The sequence below is a fragment of the Mus pahari genome, chromosome 5 (assembly GCF_900095145.1).
Source record: "Mus pahari chromosome 5, PAHARI_EIJ_v1.1, whole genome shotgun sequence".
NCBI lineage: Eukaryota > Metazoa > Chordata > Mammalia > Rodentia > Muridae > Mus > Mus pahari.
In genome coordinates this window covers 18,849,257-18,869,627 of record NC_034594.1, presented here as the reverse complement: position 1 = coordinate 18,869,627, position 20,371 = coordinate 18,849,257, and the positions used below count along the sequence as shown (strand labels likewise).

The 20,371-nt window shown below is 45.2% G+C and overlaps 1 protein-coding gene across 4 annotated transcripts in view; it reads left to right on the top strand.

Annotated features, from left to right (window-relative positions):
- Positions 1-20,371, top strand: part of Aff3 (AF4/FMR2 family member 3) — a 448,844-nt gene that overhangs the window by 342,083 nt on the left and 86,390 nt on the right. For all 4 annotated transcript variants that reach the window (XM_021197941.2, XM_021197940.2, XM_029538747.1 and 1 more), the window contains one exon: positions 12,680-12,731. In XM_021197941.2, the coding sequence (XP_021053600.1) occupies positions 12,680-12,731 (52 nt within the window). The remainder of the gene's footprint in view (positions 1-12,679; positions 12,732-20,371) is intronic.

Genomic DNA, 20,371 nt, shown 5'->3' with positions numbered 1-20,371 from the left:
ACTTGCATTGGTTTAAAAACTATCATAGAAATTAAATACGGAAGAGGCTTAGGAATGGGCTGGTGGTAGAGCCCTTGCTGAGCGCCCATGATGCTCTGGAATCCTTCACCACGAGAAAAACAGAAAACACACACATATGAGGGGGGGCCGCATGTTGATGTAGGAGTGATATAGGGAAGGGCGTGTAGAAATAGACAGATACCTTACATGGAAGAATTCTAAATAATTTACGTCGGAACCAGCCCTCAAGGAGGCAATGCATCTCTGTCTCCTGTATGAATCTTGCTCAGGGTCTTCTGTGCGGGCTGAGGAGGCATGGGAGCTTAGATTTAAGGAGGTGAAAAACCCTGGTAGACACCAACTCTGCTGTGTAGTGAAGCTCGTCATCAAGTGCTAAGTCACGCTGACCACATGCTGCTCTTGATAGGTGTGGGAAGAATGGCAGTTTACCTCGGAGGTCATACTCCCTGCCTAAGTGTAGACAAAAGAAAACCAGCATATAAGCCAGATGTGGAGTGTTGTGTTAAATATATAGCCCCTCTCCTCAGGACAGTCAAGGCATTACAAACCCACATTTAAGAAGCCATCACAACTAAGAGGATTCTACCAAGGCAGGATGACTAGATATAACAGTCTGAGCTCTGGCTTACCTGTGTGAGCTCAGGACAGAAAGAGAACATTAGATCCAAGAGCTAGAGCTTACATGTGTGAGCTCAGCACTTAAGAGGTAGAGGCAGGATGAGTTTGAGGACAGCTCAGTTAGAGAGAAACATACTGCCCCCCCCCCCATCCCAAGGTTACAAGTTAGGTAACAAGTCAATACTTTGAAAATAGGTATAGACTTAAGTTGGTATGTCAGTACTAGCTCATCTGTGGCAAACGTATCATCAAAGTTAGATCTGGACAGTGATGGAAATCGGTTCTGAGTGTGAACAGCCCTGTCAGGGATGTAACTAACACACCTGTGTCAATGGTCATCTTGGCGTAGCTCTATAGACATTAACAACGCTCAGAGCATGTGAGCCTACAGGGTAAAACGCAATGCTTATTAGTAATGTGTCGATTAGCATATCATTCCTTTGAATACTATATCAAGGGCAGTACCGACGTTGGGTAGAAGCCAGTGACACCGTGCTCTCAGCAGGGCAAGCTTCTGTGCTAAGGACCCATGGGAGGCGATGCTGCATGCCATCAATCAGGCGTGCCCATCTCTGCATCCCCATCAGGCCCTCAGGGTCATGGCTAAGAGCTCTGCTGCAATGAGATAAGACACAGATTCACTCGTCCACCCTCGGAGTTCACACTGCAGCTGAAAAGCCCTAGCGCCGTCATTCCTCCAGGATCACTGTGGCTGTTGCTAGGGCTTTGTTTATTCGTATTTTGTACAATTATAGGTTGCAAAAACTTACAGACCTGCTGGATTGTGGCAGAATGTGAGTAGCCCCTCAAGATGCAGTGTGATTTCTCACAACCAGTACCAACGGTATAAGGCATGGAGAAATGTGTTGCTGTGGGCAGGAAGGAGACCCAAGCTAGATCACAGGGTCTACACTCAGAAAGAACTGTACTAGCTGAAGCCCTGAGTCCTAGAGGGTACAAAGTGTGCCTAAAATGAAAAGTGTTTTCAAAGACAAGCTTCACCCATAGATATTACTTAATGTTGGCCTTAAAGCAATTGATTTTCTGCTGTTTTAATCAAAATGTGTATCTCAAGATTCTCAACTCATCAAAAACAGGGAAAGATAAGTATTTCTGAACTGTGACCCTGTCTGTTTTATTCCCTGCTCCCTGTCCTCCATCACTGAACAGACCCACATAGGCAGGATTCACACCTCGCCTTCCAGGATGATGGCCGTGTTCATCAAAACTGCCTGATGCTTTTCCTAACCAGCAGCAGCAGCAGCGGTGGTGCTATTCCACTGTCGGAATCTGTCCCCGAGATCCAAATGCCCACCAAAAACCTTCTGCCTGATTTATTCTCCTGCCACTTCTCAGCACTCTGGAAGTCCAACAGATGTAGATATAAAAATGTGGGATGGGTAAAAAATGACTCCTGCTGTAGCTGTGTTCTGCTTAAACCCAACATAGCTGGCACAGAACCTTGAGGTGCGAATTAAGGAGGCTTCAACCAGTCTGGGGGAAGCCCTGCTTCCAACCCTGTAGTAAGAATCTTGTCTGTAATAGATGGAACAGGGTTTCTGTATTTATACAGATTGTTTGATGTGTTCTCTTTTTCCATACGCTAACACCCCAACCCCAAAAGATGCTGGAGAGTGATTCCTGTTAGCTGAGCTATCATACTTCCTTTGGTAAGAGCCAGCTGTACATATCTGATACTGGGCTTAAGACATTTAATATATCTGACCTCATTTTCGAGTCTATCCCCCCCCCCCTTTTTAAGTGCTGAATTAGTCCTTCTGTAGATGAGGGTTTTTTTTCTTTTCTTCAAATTGTAGTTTTATATATTCAGGCCACCTGGATTACTTTCATAATGAAAAAGTCTGGAAGTATCAGACATAATATGCAACATATTACAAGAGTGTTAACATTAAAGCTGAATTCATGCGACTGCCTTAGTTAGAGGATCATATACCAATCTCCAAGTCCAATGAATGGCTAATGGGATGCATTTTCTTTAATATGGAGCATGAAAGTCTTTTTCTCCTCTTTACATTTAAATGAAAAGCTTATTACATTGCAGCAGAGAAGATTAGTGGATCATGTAAAAGCTGCCAGGTCATAAGAAGCAAAAAGTCCTGAGGGTCTGTAGTCTAGGACCTAGACCGTTGGCTGGGTGTGTCTCAGCAGAATCCAGTTCCAGACCCGTTCCCAGCACAGACTCCCCACAGAATAGGACAAAGTTGTTGGACTGCTTCGATGGATCGTTGGTTGATTGGTTGGTTGGTATTTTGAGACAGTATCTCTTGTAGCCCAAGCTGGCCTCAAAAGTGCTAGATAGTAAAGGATTTCCTTAAACTCCTGATCCTCAGGTCTGCCCCTGCCCCTGCCCCTGCCCCTGCCCCTGCCCCCTGCCCCCTGCCCCCTGCCCCTGCCCCCTACCTTCTGCTCCCCGCCCTCTGTCCTTTGTCCCTGTCCCTGCCTCTACCAAGTGCTGGGATTACAGGTCTGTGTCACCACAATGAACATTTTATGATATTTACATGGCCTCATGAATATCCAAAACAGGGAGGTATTCTCAAGATAGAGCTGGGGAACATAGAAATTTAGTGGAAAGCCTTATTTTCATACTTTTAGGCCTTAGTTATCAGAACTTTCCTCATGACATGGGTGTATTAGTTACTTTCTTGTTATGCCAAAAATCCTGACAGACAACTTAAGGGATAAAGGATGTATCTTTGCTCAAGGTTCCAAGGAATACAATGTGTCCTAGTAGGGACTGGCCATGGGAGCAGGATGCTGTTGTTCCTTTCCGTCTTGAATATCAAGAAGCAGGGCGAACCAGAAGCAGGGTAATGTTAACCATCTGTAAGGCCTGCTCTAAAGGCCTTCTGCTAGCCTTGTCCCAGGAGTTCCTCAGCCTCCCATAGCACTGCCAGCCAAGGACCAAGTATTTCCATACACCACCCATAGGGAACATTTCTTACCCAAACCATTATAGCTGGTGACTCTCCCACCAGAGCTAACATCGATATAGCCTGTATGGTGAGTGGACTGTGCCTGCCGTGGCCCTACAGAAGCAAGAGGGTCAGAAGCTCGGGGGTCTCCTTGGATACATGGCTCGCTTCAGGGCAGGCTGGAAAGGATACCAGAGAATTTGTAAGCAGTCACAGAAGAGGATTGCTTACAAGGAAGGAGAGCCGGGCCCTGATCGCCTGCCAAGGAAAGGAGACATCATGTTCATCACCTCACAAGGTTTCTTTTCTCACTGACCCCAATCAACAGTGAGCCACTTTGAAGACAGAGACTTCTGCAACTTGACGCTTTTAGCTCCTAAAATGTGCTCTTTGGAAACGGGGAATAAATTAGCAGTCTATGATCTGTGCTAGAAACAATAAAAACGGGCCTAAATTGTAGCCATTACCGTGTTAATATGGAGTGGGTGATAAAATACCTGTCAGACTATCCAGCGCGTGTGAGCGGCCACTGCGTGTCGTACGCACAATAATGTGCTTCCTTTGTCCCCCGAGGAATCCTCACAGCGTTTCTAGAAGGGAAATGGTTTTGGTTTACTGCCTTACAGATCAGGAAACTGAGGCAGAACAATCTTGAGTTCTTTGGACCAGGACACGTAACCAGTGGGAGGTAGATTAGGGATATAAAGAGTGCATCATCAGGCTCCCTGCTGCCCACCTCTTCCTGGTTATCATACAAACAGGCCAGGGTTTGATCTGGATGGAGAAGCCACCATAGGCATTGCAAGCAGGAAGACACTAACATTAAGAATTAGTAGCTGCCAAACTCATCAGGTGGGCTAGGAGACCTTCGGTCAGGGAGCCAATGGGGCGAAGTTGGTAATCAGAGAGTCCTTTTCAGAGAAGCAGCAAGTGCAGGAACTGCAGAAACCCGCTAACCTTGATCTCAGATGCCTGTGGTGCCTGCGGGTGCTGGGAGCTACTGCAGCAGTCCCAGCAGCCATGTGCTAAGCTGACACAGCTGCTTCTCTGCCCTGGGAGCAACCGTGCCGTTAGTCTCTGACCTTCCAGGCACCTTCCAAGTGCCTCTCAGTGGTGATGCCTAAATAAAAACCATGCAGATGGGGCTTTGGGGAATTGTAGTCCCAAGGAGGCCTCTGGCCCTTGTGACACAGAAAGAATGGCCACGAGGCTACATGTGCCCGAAATGCTAGATGCTGAAGATGGGATATTCCAGGTAATCTCTGGGTTGTCCCGGAAGCTGAAGAGCAGGCCAGGAGATACTGCAGATTCTCCTGTGCCACCTGTAGTTCCTGAAAACAACTCTTTGCAGAATTCTAAGTTACATCACAGTCTCTAAGCTAATTAGTTGGTAATGATGAGGTCATGCTTATCCTAGGCTCTGAGAAAGCACAGCATTGTCCTTTTCTTCCTTACTTTAAAATGCCAGAGGAATGGAATGAGGGGCGTTGCGTGCTAAGCAAGTTCCCCACCATGAGGCTGTATCCCAAGCCGTAATACATGCTTATTCAAGTATTCTATTATTTAAACAGAAGGTGGGGGAAAGGGAGAGACAGATGGGTCAATATACAATTCCAACACGCATGGTGTGCTAGCTATTCACAAAATTATGTACCGCATGGGTTATTTGCCTGTCAGTGAATTCGTGGTAGCGTCTGTACAAAAGTGAGATGGTTATCCGGTAGGAGTTAAGACGGTGAGTCTCAGCTGCGGATGCATTCTTTGGGATGCATGTGTTCAATCCGCTTAGACTTTTGTAACAGAATATCTTAGAAAGAATCTTAGGCTAAGTAGGTTATAAACAGCAACAGGCTAGGAAGTCAGAGGGCCAGGCACTAGAGGAGCATCTGATAGGTGTGCACTTTCTAGGTCACAGGTAGCGACCTCGAGGTCGAGTCCTGGTAAGATAGATCTCTTTGGGCACTTTGCTTGTTGGTATGGAGCTGCTAAGAACTGGAGATTGAACCTAGGGTCTTGTTTATGATACACAAGCAGTCTACCACTGTGCTGCATGCCCAGCTCTGGGATCCTTTGTAAGGTTAGAAATCCCATTCATGGCAGCCCTCTTCTCATTCATAACTATCATCTCCCATTGATAATGGCCCTGTTCTCATTCATAACTATTACCTTCCAATGGTGATGGCCTTGTTCTCATTCATAGCTATCACCTTCCAGTGGTGATGGCCCTATTCTTATTCAAAACCTACCAATCATCTCCCATTGATAATGACCCTGTTCTCATTCATAACTATGATCTCCCAATGGTGATGGCCCTGTTCTCATTTATAACTATCACCTCTCAACGGTCTCCCATCTTCATACCACACAGCACTGGTAATTGGGTTCCAACTAATGGATTGACCACTGTAACTTATCAAAAATATTGATGCCTGTGGCCAGTCCAGTGAAGCCAGAACCTTGAGGGATGTGGCCCTCGAATCAGTATGTTTAGAAGCACCACACTCTACACTGACCCTTCACTGCTCGCCCCTGCAAGGCTGTGGAGTTGACTTAACACTTTTACTTAAATTGTCTCTTTTGAGTCTTGACTGTCGTCTATCCCATTTTGTTAATGGACAAACTAAACCTTAGAGGCATGGACATTATCCAAGGTCAGGAGCTGTCCTATAGGTCTTCTGGTGCAGTCCATGTCATCCTGTTGACAGTGGCTCTGAACCCTTGTTACAGTTTAGTGTCACCGAGGGAGCTTTGAAGTCTGGACACCCAGCTTGCACCCCAGATCTGTGACGTCAGAGCATGCAGGAACAGTAGAAGCAGCATCAGTAGTTTTAAAAATTCCCAAATGGTTCCGTTGTGCAGTCAGGCTTAACAGTGGCTGCGTTGTGGCGTTCTTGGAAGCTGTGACATAGCTTAACAGTGGCTGTGTCATGGTGTTCTCAGAAGCTGTGATATAGCTTAAAGTGTGAATTTGTTCACTGAGAGATTGTGGTTTTTCCCTCCTTTCTAGTTCTTCTGACCTGCTCAAACAAATCCTTTCCTTAGGGACTCTCGTCAGATGTCAGAAACAACAAAATGCAGAGGCCAACATTTCAAGCCCCAAAAGCAAATCTTATCCTCAGTATATATGACCTTCCTAATGTCAAGACACCCTTACTTTCAGGAGTTACCAATTAAGCAGATCATTAGCAAGCAGAACAGGTATCAAGCTTATTAATTAACTGACAGTAGTTAATATTCAACATCAAAGACTCGTGCTAGATAAATACGTATGGCTATCCCTATGATTGAGTACAGGTTCCTTTTCAGCAAGGATCCAGCAAAGAGGTGTCCATCGTTGGATCTGTACAGCTGAGAGCATTTTATATCCCTAGCCTGGACCCTCTGAACTCTGCTCTGCTGTCTGCCAAGGAAAGGGTCATATTCTTACTCATGCTGTGTTTGCATCCACTTATCTTTAGAAATTCAACCCTTTAAGACCACGAACACTAGAACACTCGGAGACTCATTTTCTAGAAGTCGGTGTAACAAAGATAGAAATTTTAAAATCACCTTATGGAGAAAGCACTTCCTGTTAAAGTGTTGTTCCTAAGCCCCTGTTGTCTTTTGATAGAAACAATAGAGTACTTAGCATCCCCCCTCTTCCTGTAATTCCTTCAGGAAGAAGTCTAATGTGTTCGGGCAATGCGACCTTATTGCTATGCTCTGTGTTGCCCTAAATGAAAAAGATGGAGTGTCTTCATGTGTTCAGAAGCACACAAATGGCATATGGCATTTGTTGGGAAGAACTATGGGGTGCTCAAGAAAAGGGGGCCCCCCGTGTCCCTATCCTCTTTTCAAACAGATTCAACCCTGCCTCCCAGCTCCAGCGACTAGAATTCTAATTCCAAGTGAAAAGAGCAACCAAAGACACACTTGGAAATACACAGCACAGAAGCTGAGAATTTCAAGTACTCTCAGTGCTTTACTGTGCACCTTTATTGCACCCCAGAGTGGGGAGAGGGTCAAGCCCAGGTAACAAGTGTACAGACTCCTTTGCCAGGTGCTCAGAATTTTACACAATGGGTTCACAAGGCTGCCTACTGCTCTGGGTGTCTAGGACATGCCCCCTAAATCCGTTGTCCAGAGCCTGCACTTTCCTGCCCTCCCTTGTGGTAGTTATGTTGGTTTCTATTTCCGGGCGCTTCTGTGATATCAGAGCATACAGTTACATTGTGGTGTGTCAGGCATAGACTCACTGGGTTAATACCAAGATGAGCTGCTGACATATTTGACTCAGACACTGTGAGCACCATGATGCTCACACCCAAAGAGAATAGTCAGTGGAAATGTGCCTTCTGCTCCTCTCTCAGCTGCTACACAGTTTTCAACATTGTCACTTCCACAGGCCTGTCCCAAGCACCCTATCAGTCAGTGTAAGAGAGCTGAAAGAGAGACAGAGGGCATGCTGGAAATTTGAGCACTCTCAACTTCTGAAAAAAAAAAAAATAATGGAAGTGTTACCTAATACCTACATGTACCTGTTGAGCACTTAAAATATATGTTATGATACAGAAATATCAAAGTGACACAAATAAAATCTCACCTACTTATTCTTAATATCACTATTAGAAAATGTCTCACTTTATATCTTCTGTTGGATGGCTTGAATGATGGCTGCAAAGGCTTACCTCAAGTCACTAGTAACAGTCTTCAAGAAGAGACACACTAAATATACACTATACAATCTGCTAATGTAATGCTTAAGAAACAACCCTCAACTTAGTAGCTCCGGGCAACATCCTTTATGTTTTTGTTTCATGGGTGAAGAATCTGAGAGTGGCTTAGCTAGGTCCCTAACTCAGTGTCTGTCATGGGCTGCAAATACCATACAATACCAACCAGGACTGCCGTCATCCCACGTCTTGACTTGATCTACCTCCAAGCTCCCACTGTGGATACTGACCGGATGCAGTTCCTTATAGGCCTTTGGGCTCAGAGTCTTGGTTGCTTGTTGTTATCAGCCAGTGGCAGCCATTCTCCATAAAGCAGTCATACCATGATGGCTTGCTTTATCAGAACAAGCAATGAGGAACAAAGCAGATACCCAGCATCCAACAAAAGTCACCTGGTCTCCACACGCTTTCCCATCACCTTTGCCCTGCGCTGTCGAGCAGCACACTCCGGCGCAGGCATTGTGCAAGGGAGAAAGCAGACAGAGGCAGAGATCACGGAGATTGGTACATCCAGGGCAGATTGTGAGACTCCAGCTAGCATCGTAGTCATTGCACGTGGTTGTTTTGTGAATGTGTGGATGCATACACTCATCCGATGTTTAGTGTCTACACTGACTTTCTAATGCATGGAGAAACTACAAACACTGGTAATAGATCATCATGAGTTGGGGGCAAGGACAGAGGGAGAGACTTAACCAAATACTTTCCTATGTGGGAAGTTTTAAGGTGTTTGTGTGTGTGTGTGTGTGTGTGTGTGTGTACATGTCTGTAAGATAAAACCACACAAAACCAAAAAACAAACAAATTTAAAAAATTACAAGCACAATGGAGTTCTTTTCTTGTTGGTCAACTATTCCTGGGCATGTGGCCTACCCCAGAGTGTGTGTTGATACATCACAGGGCACTCCATTAGATAAAATAGATTTTCCTCATTCCCAGAAGGTATCGATTACAAGTGGTACTAAATGGTTTTATGTCAACTTAACACAAGTTAGAGTCGTTTGGGAAGTAGAAATCTTCATGGAGAGAGTGTCCCCACCTGATCGGCCTGTGGGAAAGGCTTTCGGGCATTTTCTTGATTTATGATTGATGTGGGAGGATCTAGCTCATTATAAGAGGTACCATCCCAGGGTTGGTAATCCCAGATGGCATTTGAAAGTACACTAAGCAGGCCACAGGAAGCAAGCCAGTAAGCAGCACTGTTCCGTAGCCTCTGCATCAGTTACTGCCGCTAGCTTTCTACCTTGAGTCCCTGGCCTGACTTCTCTGTGTGATGGTCTACAAGCTGTCAGATGAGATAAAACTTTTCCTCCTTTAGTTGCTTTTGGTCATGGTGTTTTAGCACTTCTACGTAAACTCTAAGATACAGGCCATTGTGAAATACTAGTTTCTAGAATGGATATTTGCATATGTAGATCTATTTCATGAAGATTCATACAAACTGTCTCCGAACAGACATAGGCATAATGAATTCATAGTCAGATCTCAGACAGGTGGAGATGGTGGCAGCTCCTGCTGTAGAAACAAATCTGAAAATCAAATGGTGCGATTAAAACTCAGATTTGTTTTAAAGCTGTTAATAGGGAGCAAAATGAAATGAACTTTAAATAAAAGACTGAGGAGTCTTTACAGAGCCTGAAATGGCAAGTAAGGCCAGGAAATCCAGCCAATTAAAGGCTCTGCTCCATGGAGCAGTGTGGGTACACCCTAAGGAGGAGGCACTTGCTGTGTGGGTCAGCAGCTCCTCAGCAGGATGGAGCTGAGGAAGAGAGCAGTGTGCAGGCTGTTGTTTCTGCTCTGAGATCGCAAGAAAGTAGGTGCCCGCTACAGTGTAGCTGTTTCTCATGCTGCTCAAAGACAATGGTGCTTGGGGCTGGAGAGATGGCTCAGCCGTTAAGATCCAGCAACCACATTCTGGCTCACAACCATCTGTACTGGGATCCGATGCCCTCTTCTGGTGTGTCTGGAGACAGTGACAGTGTAGTCATATAAAATAAATAAATAAACCTTTAATCTGGTTTTAAAAAGAGAGACAATGATACTTATGGGAAGTTAGGTAGTCAAATGTTAAGTTGCAAAGATTGTAGCCAAGTCCTTCTTGTGAGAGCGCTGAGTTTGCTGACAAATGGAGCAGATGCCTGTGGTAGGCTTACGGAGGCAGAGCATGAAGATTCAGAAGCACTGAGTTGTGGATGTAATGACACAGCTGCCTCCAATGGCAAGTGGAAAGGAGCCGGCCCTGGGAGGCAGCGTGCGTTTGGCGGTGATGTGTGCTCTACTCAGTGACTGCAGGAGTCAGTACATGTCAGCAATTGTTGGCTTTCCCCCTCACTTCCAGAAAGGGAACAGTCCGTGTGTGGCCACCACCAGGCAGATCTGCCTCTGGTGAACCCTCTCTCCTTCTGTGGAAGGAGGAGCTCATTAGCCAGTATCTTCACACGGGCTGACCCCTGTACTTAGTAGTATCAGGCTATGGTAAGGATAAGAAGTTGTTGTCTTGGTCTGGCTCAGAGAGTAAGCTTATAACCATGCCTGATGATCTGAGTTCAAACCCTAGAGCCCACTTGGTAGGAAGAGACAATTCCTGCAAATTGACCTCTGTGATATGCATACCATGCTACGTGCTCTTGCGCACAGGCACGCATACCCACATCCTGTCCGTGTCATAGATTTAGCCACTGCACCCCATTCTACTGAGTGACCCACCACTGACTCCCAAGGGCAGACCTCCCTAGATACTGGGCTGGCAGACTTGATTTCTGCCTTCTTTTAGAAGCTAAAGCAGCTTGCTGGGTAGTCACAAAGTAGCAACATTTGAAGAAGGCCTGAGCAAGAGCACTTGGCCTAGTTGCAGGCTTCCTTGTGACATCTTTGTTTCTCAGTTTATTTACCCATATGGGTTACTTAAATATTTAGAAGCCCTATTGCCTCATTCTCAAAAAGTACAATAGTCCCTTGATGTCCATGGGGAAATGGGTTCTAGGACCTTTCTCTGAGTCCAAAATCTTTAGACATTCTAGCCCATTCTGTAAAATCTGTGGACACTCTGGTCCCTTCTATAAAATCTGTGGACACTCTGGCTCCTTCCATAAAATCTATGGATGCTCTAGCCCCTTCTATAAAAAAAATAGGTGGATGCTCTAGCCCCTTCAATATGGCATTGAATTTACATGTAACCAACTCGCATCCTCCTGTAGCCTTGAGCACCTAGAATACCTAATACAATATAAATGCCTCCTTCTGCCCCATGGACAGGAGACTGTGGCCCAAAAGTGCACATGTTCAATTGCAGTTGTTACTCCAAATTATATTGATCAAATAAAAAAAAAATTCTCCTTTGTGAGATGAGAGAAACAAATTTATTTCTTAGTCTCATGGAACCTAAATCAGGATCTCCAACAAGGGCGCCATGAGTTACCTACCCCCAAAGTGTAGACACTTCAAGAAGAACTGATGCCATGCCTTGTGAGCCACAGTCCACAGTTTATCCACAAAGTCACTGACAACACTGAAGTTACTATAAAGGTACCTGCCTATGATAGGCCTATAACGGACCCTTGTGGCCATAAGCACATTTGGTTGACTTCAAGGAAGACATTGAGGTCTTTAAGCACAAGAGCTTGACTGCTTCCAGACCAGTGTCTGAAGCTCTGGGCTCTGTGCCAGTAGACTCTCCCTGCTCTGAGGCAGAGCCATTCTGTGTGCCCAGAACACATTTTAGAAAGTCCATGTCTGGGCAAGAGTCGCTTGGCAATGGACAACTCTGAAAATTGCTATGCTGAAGAACTGATCATAGCAGTGCTGATAAGAACCATTTTCCTCGCTAAGAACGTTAGGATACATATTCCCTTTTCTCTGTCCACCACTGGCCTTCATGGATTCGCTGCTTACGTCAGGGGGCATGGCGGTGGCTGGTGACCCGTGGAAAGGGCCCTTGTAGACTCTTCAGAAGTGTCCTGCTGTTCATTGCCTTGTACTCAGAAAACTGTGGAGGAGACGACTTCTCCAGCCCTTGGGATGTCAGAGGGCCTGTATGAGTATCACATGACTCAAGCGTATGGCTGCACGATCCTTAGCAGAATTCGGCTTGCTCTTCCTCTGTCTTTTCCATGAGCATCCCCCAGCAGGCTGGAGACCCCAGCCAGGTTCCAAAGCCTGGAAATCATTTGGTTTGTTTGGTTCTGTTTTTCTAAAACTGCCAACTCGGAAGGAGGCCATCTCATCCTGAGATTAATGTCTGTGATGTGACTATCTGTTCTTCCCTAAGTACATCAGAGAGAAACCACGTACAGTATAAGAATTTGAATAGAACTTTAACACAGACCTGAAAGATGATGTTTTAGTATTGAAATACTTTGACTCTAAGTGTCCACATCTCTTTGTCCCTTTCAGAACTCTGGAAGACGACCTTAAGCTAAGCAGTGATGATGAAGAGGGTGAGCAGGTAAGGCTTTCTCATGTGTACATGAGGCACGGATGAATGGACACAGACACTGAACCAAGCTGGTCTTCCATACTGAACATTGTACTGCCATTGATGGATTTCTGTGTGTTGGTCCAGTCTGTTGAAATGTCTTGAGCTCAGTTCCCATTAAAGGATTTCAGTCTGTGACTTTTTTTTTAATGGCATAGACCAACAATCATGTTTCTAACAAAACTAATAGAATCAGACTTCCCTAGGAAAGTCAGTCTCTCTTTTTTTCTTCCTTCGTTCCTTTCTTCCTTCCTTCCTTTTCTTCTTCTTCTTCTTCTTCTTCTGCTCCTGCTTCCTCCTCCTCCTCCTCCTCTTGGCAAAGATAACTGGCCTTCTCGAGATCAAGCTTGTGACCTTACACACATTAGCATGCAGCAAGGAGGCCGTAGCATTAAATATTGAGAAGCCTTATACAGACATTATTAACAGTGAGAAGGAATGAACACAGAGGTGCTCGAAGATGATGAATAAAAAATAATCAGGCGCAGTCTCGGCTGTTTGTCTGAAATGATAAACGCGCTGCAAATAGTCTCCCTGGCTGTTGATTCACCAGCTTGAGACATCAGTCAGGGGGGCTATAAATAGTCTTCTGATCAGTCAGTTAAGGTGAAAAAATACCCGCTTAGCATTCGTCACGTTCGCTTCTGCATCTCGGGGAAGCGTTTTTACTTTAAAGCAGATTTCAAGAACACTAGAGACAGATTCCCTACACTTCCTTCATCTGCCCCACCAGCTACATTGTTGGATTTGGATGAACAGGACAAGTTAGGAAGACAATTTAGAGAGTTTTCTTTTTTATGTTGTCTTTATATGTTGGGCTAAATGCATGTGCCAGTCAATGGATTTTTGAAATCGTGAACTTGATTCAAAGGTATCGTGAAGTGCTGTGCACATGATTTGCTGTCTAGACATGCAAATACAAATAATGTTTCTAGACTCGAGGCCAAGTCAGTGGAGCATGGGATGGAGGCAAGGAAGACATGTTCCTCTTTGTGAGACAAACTAAGGCACATGGATGAGCCAGGACTCCATGAATCTGGGAACCTGGGTTGCAAACAGAGAGTGGCGTCCCAGGAGAGGGCAGTTAGCTGGGCATAAGGGGCCTCAAGCTTGGAGAACTTTAGAAGTGGGATAATTTGTTTCTAGATGTCTAACGCTGGCAGTCAGACACCTCAGCAGCCGCAGTAGAAATTCATTTCTAATTTTGTTTTGTCATCTGTGCGACTAAGGAGAAAATGATTTCCTCTCTGTGTGTGTTTTAAGCCACTGAGAGGCTCAGCTAGGTACCAAATGGGTTAAGCCTTCTCAAGCATGCAATCTGTGTATGGTTTCTATTAGAAAAAGGATTCACGGGCTAAAACAGTTCCCAGAACTATTTGCAGGAAGTACTTCCAGTGAAAACGCAATTTAAGAAACTCGTTATCAACGTTGAACTATCACATCCTCTGAAGGCAAACAAATCATTTGCTTTACTGTCGGCTTTCCAGTCTACACGGGCGACACTGTACTATGAATATACATGTCGGACTGTTTATTCTTGCTTTTCCACCAGACCCTAGTGTGTGTTTTACTCTTTTTGTAAAAGGAGAACTCAGAATGAAAGAATTTTATACAGTAATTCCCTAACTAATCAACAAGACTCCAGATAGTGGGTTTTGCATATGATAATTTAAGTTAAATTGTCAACATTAATTAAATTAAGTTGCCCTATTTGGGTCCAAAGTATACTCTTGAATAGTCACAGAATTGTGACTCCCCCACTCTTTTTACAGATTAGATTTTTTGGACAGTTCTATGCATGTATATACTGTATTCTGTTTATTCTGCCTTGCACCATGGTGAGCTCACTTTTTGACTCAGCTGAAAACAATGATGATGTCCCCTTCCCCTAGATTCCATCCATTGCCACCAGTTCATCAGGAAAAAGATGGGGCCCCTTGAGTCTTACCTAACCCCTGATTGGTTGTTGCCAGGCCCATGCTCGCGCCTTCCCAGCTTAGGCTACTATAGCTGCTGCAGGATCGTGGTTTTTGTGATGGGTAGATTACGCCCTGAAGGTAGCGCTTGACCTCCTACTCCCTGTCTTCCAGCTTGATATTCTTTCCTCCCTGTCTTCCCCGGTGCTCCCTGAGCCTTGGAGGAATCCTCCTCTCTGTCTTCCCCGGTGCTCCCTGAGCCTTGGAGGAATTCCCCTACTTTTAGAAAAAGACTAGCAATAAGACCTCCTCCTGAAAACATGTAGTCTACATGTATGTGAAACACATTTTGTTTCTCTGACACCACGAGACGATGGCACATTTGTTTCCAGGTATAACCACAGTTCTCCTCCTTCCCAAAAATCTTTTGAAAAAAACCTTTGCAATTTTTTCTTCCCTGAGAAACTACCTAGCTGTCTTTATGAATATTGGTCCAGCTGGCCTGTATGGTCACCTGAAAAAAAAAAGAAGAAAGATGTCCGTAAGAGCCTCAGGTTGCCGCACTGTCCGCCTCCCACTCTGGTGCATTTAACACGCCTTGTTTCCGGCTTCCCTCCAGACGGCCATTGTGCTCTTAGAAGCCGAATTGAGGAAGGATGACCACTGAAACCTTACTCCAGGCTCCAGGTCCCTGCTCAGCTGACGAGGCGCTCAGCAGCACTAGCCCAACTATCCAACCATAGAGTCCTTCAGTGCTCCACTTGTGAAGTTAGAAATCCCTACATCCCTTGCTCTTCCTGCTACTGTGACAAACACCTTCAGAAGCAGCTCAATGAAGGTTTATTTGGGCTCACACTCGGAGGCATACAATCCAGAGAGCTGGGCAGTAGGATCATGAGGCCATGTTGCTCCTATACTCAGGTGATGGAGGATGATAGCCAACATGGATCTCTGGCCTACACACACATGCACACACATTCATGCACAAGCATACAAATACATGAATACACACATGCACACAAGCACACTCATGAGTGCACACATATACACATACATACACACGTGCACACACACATGCACAAGTGTGCACATATGCACACACAAGTGCACACATACACACACATACAAACATACATGCATGAATACGTATGCACTCACACACATGTACACACACACACACACACACACACACACACACATGCTCATCACTTCATACAGCCTTTGATGGAGGCTGTTGTATAGACACGGCAGTTCACTGCTACTGCTGTCTTATGCTTCTTCTTAATAGCCTATAATTACTTCCGTCGCAAGCTTGACAAACATGGACAGCCCAGAATCTAACTCTAACATCTGGGGTTCTGTGGGAGTGGGTAAGAGTGTCCCACAGTAGCCCAGACAGACCTCAAACTTCTGACATTTGTCATCCCTCAGCTGCTCAGGGGCTCAGTGCTCCTAACGCTGGGAAAGAGCCGAGTCGTGTCCTGTAGGTCCTCATCTCCATGCTGAGCCCTGCGGCTGACCTGTGTCCTCATCTGCCTGCCGCATCTGCTCTCATCTTCCTCCTGGGTCGACCTCCTTCCCTCCTGTTACAAGAGGGTGCTGCCAGTCCTATCAAAAGTTTGTCCCATTTCCTCTGTGGCTTTGGAACTCGTTCTTTGTTCTGCCTTCCCCTCCCCTCCCCCTCCCTCACCTGTGCCCCTCCCTATTACCTGTACCTCTCCCCCTCTCACCTATGCCCTTCCTAGCCCCTCACCTGTGTACCTCCCCTCCCCCTCTCCTGTGCCCTTCACCCTCTCACCTGTACCTCTCCCCCTCACCTGTGCCCTTCCCCTCCCTCTCTCACCTGTTCCTTCCCCTCCCCCATTTCACCTGTGCCCCTCCCCTCCCCCTCTCTTCCTGCTCCTTCTCCTAGTGTTTTGCCCAGTGCTCAGTCTCCACCAGGTATTGCAGTCTGAAAGGATTCCTTCCTATCTTTTCCTTCCTAGTTCTTGTCTTTTGGGGCATCCTCATGTCCCCTCCCCACCCCCAGTGATCTTCAGTTTTTCTATAATGGCAACTTCTATGCAGTCTCAACTCAAAGCACTCTCTGGAGCCACAGACATACTTAAGTTTTCTATTTGATTGTCTTACAAACATTCCAGATTCAAGCCATGCCAAACCAAACTTCTGGGTTCTGCTGCCCCCTGTTACTCAAATATGTTTGTCTTGTGGTTGTTCCCTTTTTCAGATCTAGCATGCCCAGATGCCCACTGTTCAAGCCTACACCCACAGGACCCAGTCTTGATAACTCCTCGTTCCTCACTCACTCCTTCTCTGCCTTCTACAAATTTAACTTCCAAAATTAAATATTAGTGTATCAACTCTTCCCATCCTGAGTAGTTTAAACCAACTTGTGGAAACTGTCACCTTGTTCTCTGACAGCTGTAATACAGTTTGTCCTCAGTGAGCTTTTAAAAATGTACATCAGATCAAATCATTACTTCTTTTTTAAAGTTTCATTTATGTGTGTATCTCGATGTTTGTATGTGCACTTTATGCATGCAGTACCTGTCGAGGCCAGGAGGGGCATCATATCCCCTAGAACTGGAGTTAGCAGGCACATGTGTGCTGCCCAGTATGTGTGCTGGGAACCAAACACTGGTCTTACCCAAGAACAGCAAGTGCTCTTAACCCAGCTAGCTCTCTGACTCCCAAATCACTTTTTAAATCTAAAATCTGAAATGGATTTCCTTTGCCACCTGGCGAGAAATGCATGGGTCCCAGCATGGCCCCCACTAACCTGCAATCTGGCCTTGTTCATGTGTCCCCTTCTTTCCGAACTTTCTAGCACTTCAGCCTTCGTGGTCCTCCCTTCAGCTCCTCCAAGCCATGCCCAGCTGCCTCAGGGCGTTCCAAGGCTTCTGCTCTGTGTCTTGCCTGGCTGACACCTGTGCATCCCGAAGGCACAGCATCCTTTCGCATCCTCAGAGAGACTCTGGCGTGTCCTTTTGCTCAGTAATAGTACTCTTTCTCCTGGACCTCACCCTAATTTCAGTTACACTGTATGTATTCACTTTTGACGGTAACTTCTCCTCTAAACAAAGCTGCAAGATCCCTGAGGACAGGGACTGGCTGGCTCAGTAGATGTTCTGTCTGTTGAACAGATGCATAAATAATCGCAGGTTCCTACTAGTGTCCAGAAGCTGAGATGACCTTTGTCCTGCCTTTGTTTCCCATTACTAAATCCCAAACATTGAATGAATGTCAGGAAAAAAAATATATATATAAGGCTCGATATCATAAAGCAACCATACATTCACATATAGCCTTGCCTAGCTGAGAACTCTACACCATTCCTTACACACTCATCTTGCCCAGCACTATTAAGCTGTAAGTTCTGTAAGTCATCTCAGGCTGGAGCCCCCGAAGCTGAGAGATCGGATCTCTTCACTGTCCCCTCGCAAAGGCACCGGAATTTTACTTATGCTTACTTGATAAGTGGGCTGTGATACCTTTGAAATGAAAGCAAGCTGCCGTCAGACTGCTTACGCTCGGTGAGGTTCAAGCAGATCAGAGAATGACATTTCTTGTTTGGATGTGTACATCACAGATTCCGATGATTAGTTGTTCCCTGGAAAACGTGAAGGAAACTAGATGGAACAATACCTGAAGGCACCGTCAGCCTGATGGATTTGGAGGGAGGAGGAACACACACGCACGTCTGACCATTTAGTCAAAATGGCTGTCTGTCTCTCCCTCTCGAGTCTGGGAAGGTTTAGGAAGTGAGACAGAGCAAATTTCTAGGTAGAGTCATCGCAGCTGAGGCGAGAGGAAAGGGACAAATGATGGAGACTTTTGGCAAGCTGTAGCTGAGACAGTGTCAGCTGCAAGCACCATGACAAATCCATAGCTCAGGGATAGCTATCGAGAGAGCAGCCATCCACACTGAACGGCGATGTCTGCCTGCAGCTCCGAGTAATCACATTATCCACACAGATTGGGCAGTCTTTTCGTTTTAATTATATAAGTGCATTTTTCTCTTTAAATGGGTGTAGTTTATCCACTTAAACTGACTGTTTTAACTTACAGGCAGTGATCATTGGATTTAATCTGTGGAGGGGAATTTCTCTATTGGCCTAATTGATTTCTCAACACAATGAAGGAAAGTTACCTTTTAATCCCCAATCAATATTTGGAGAGCGTACAATTAATTTAATAGATATCTGTGTCATTAACATAAATCTGCAAGCTAAAGAGGCAATTATTTTCTTATTTATAATGCAGAGAGTAATAATCTTGTCTGTCAGGGAGAATCTAAAGCCTCGTGCCTCTAGTATGTCCAGACTACAGGTGAGGCCCCGCTGAACCCCCGATGAGACAAGAACCATTGCGTTTCATGTGGTCTCTGATGAAGTGGCAAAGAACGAGTCACAGTTCTCAGCTCTGTCCCGTAGAGGCCTCTGAGGACTCATAGCAGTGTGGGGTAAACTATTAAAAGCAGTTTTCTGCCCATCTCCCCAAACCCTTGTTTTGTTTAATATGGCAACTTTGTAACAGAGAGCTGGGTTTTGAGAACACCAGAAGGGAAAACCTTAAAGGCATTGACAGTTTATGTCACCCATCAGTGAGCTCTGACAGAGTAACTGGATGAAACGCAGCCCAGTTCCACTAGGCATGTTTGTCTTCTTGGCCTCGGCTTGGTTGATGTGGAGGTTCTTGGGGCTGTGAAAATTTATTACACACAGAGTCAATCTGCATCCAGGCAGCCAAGTCGGAATAAATAGAGTTATTGTGCATGTCTGGGATCTGTGGCCAGAGTTCATCCAGTCAGCGTGACATTCGCATCTCGGGAGATTCATAAAAGCCAACACCCTGGTATGTGCTCTCGACTCCTGCCAAAACTGTGTAGAATTATATAAACAGGAGTTGAAGCAGCAATCAGAACCAGGTTTTGGGGGGGGGGGCGCAGCTCCAACATCAAGTTTCTCAATCTATGAGAAATGAACTGTATAAGAGATGTTATTTGTATCCAAACAAGAGCTATGCAATTTTCGCATAAATCATTCTCAGAATAGACTTAAATACCTACTAAGTTCCACAGATCCATGCAAGCTGCTGGCGTATTGCTTAAGATGAATTACACATTAGTAATATTTGTTATGATAATTTAACCACAAAAACTTTAAGTAAATTTTCAATGCCAGAAAGTACCTCATTTCCAAAGGATTATGCAAAAAGAAAAAAAACTATATATTACATATTTTGAACACAGTAGGAACACAGGGGATTAAAGAATAGTGGCTTGCATTTGGTTTTTGTTTCTAGTCTTGTAATCATATACCTGAGTGCTCAATTTGATAGTTGGTTTCCCTTCTGAATGGAAACACAGTAACTACAATTGGAGACACCTGCCTCTCAGAGCTTTGTTGAGCCTGTCTAGGAGTGAGCACACATCTAAACTGTCTATCAAAATCAGCTCAGCAGGAGGGTGGCCTTGGTTATCAGCCCTAATTCCACCTTACAAACAAAATTTTATTCTCATCTCATATAAACATTTACAAAAGCCACGTGTGGGGGGATGGGTGGGGAGTCAAATTCTTCTCTCTCCATTCTAATCAGCCATAATTTCCAAAACTGACATGGGTGATTTAAATGTCACTGTCCACAAATGTGTGAAGCCCCGTGTGCTGTTCCCTGATGTTTTAGAGGCTTTGG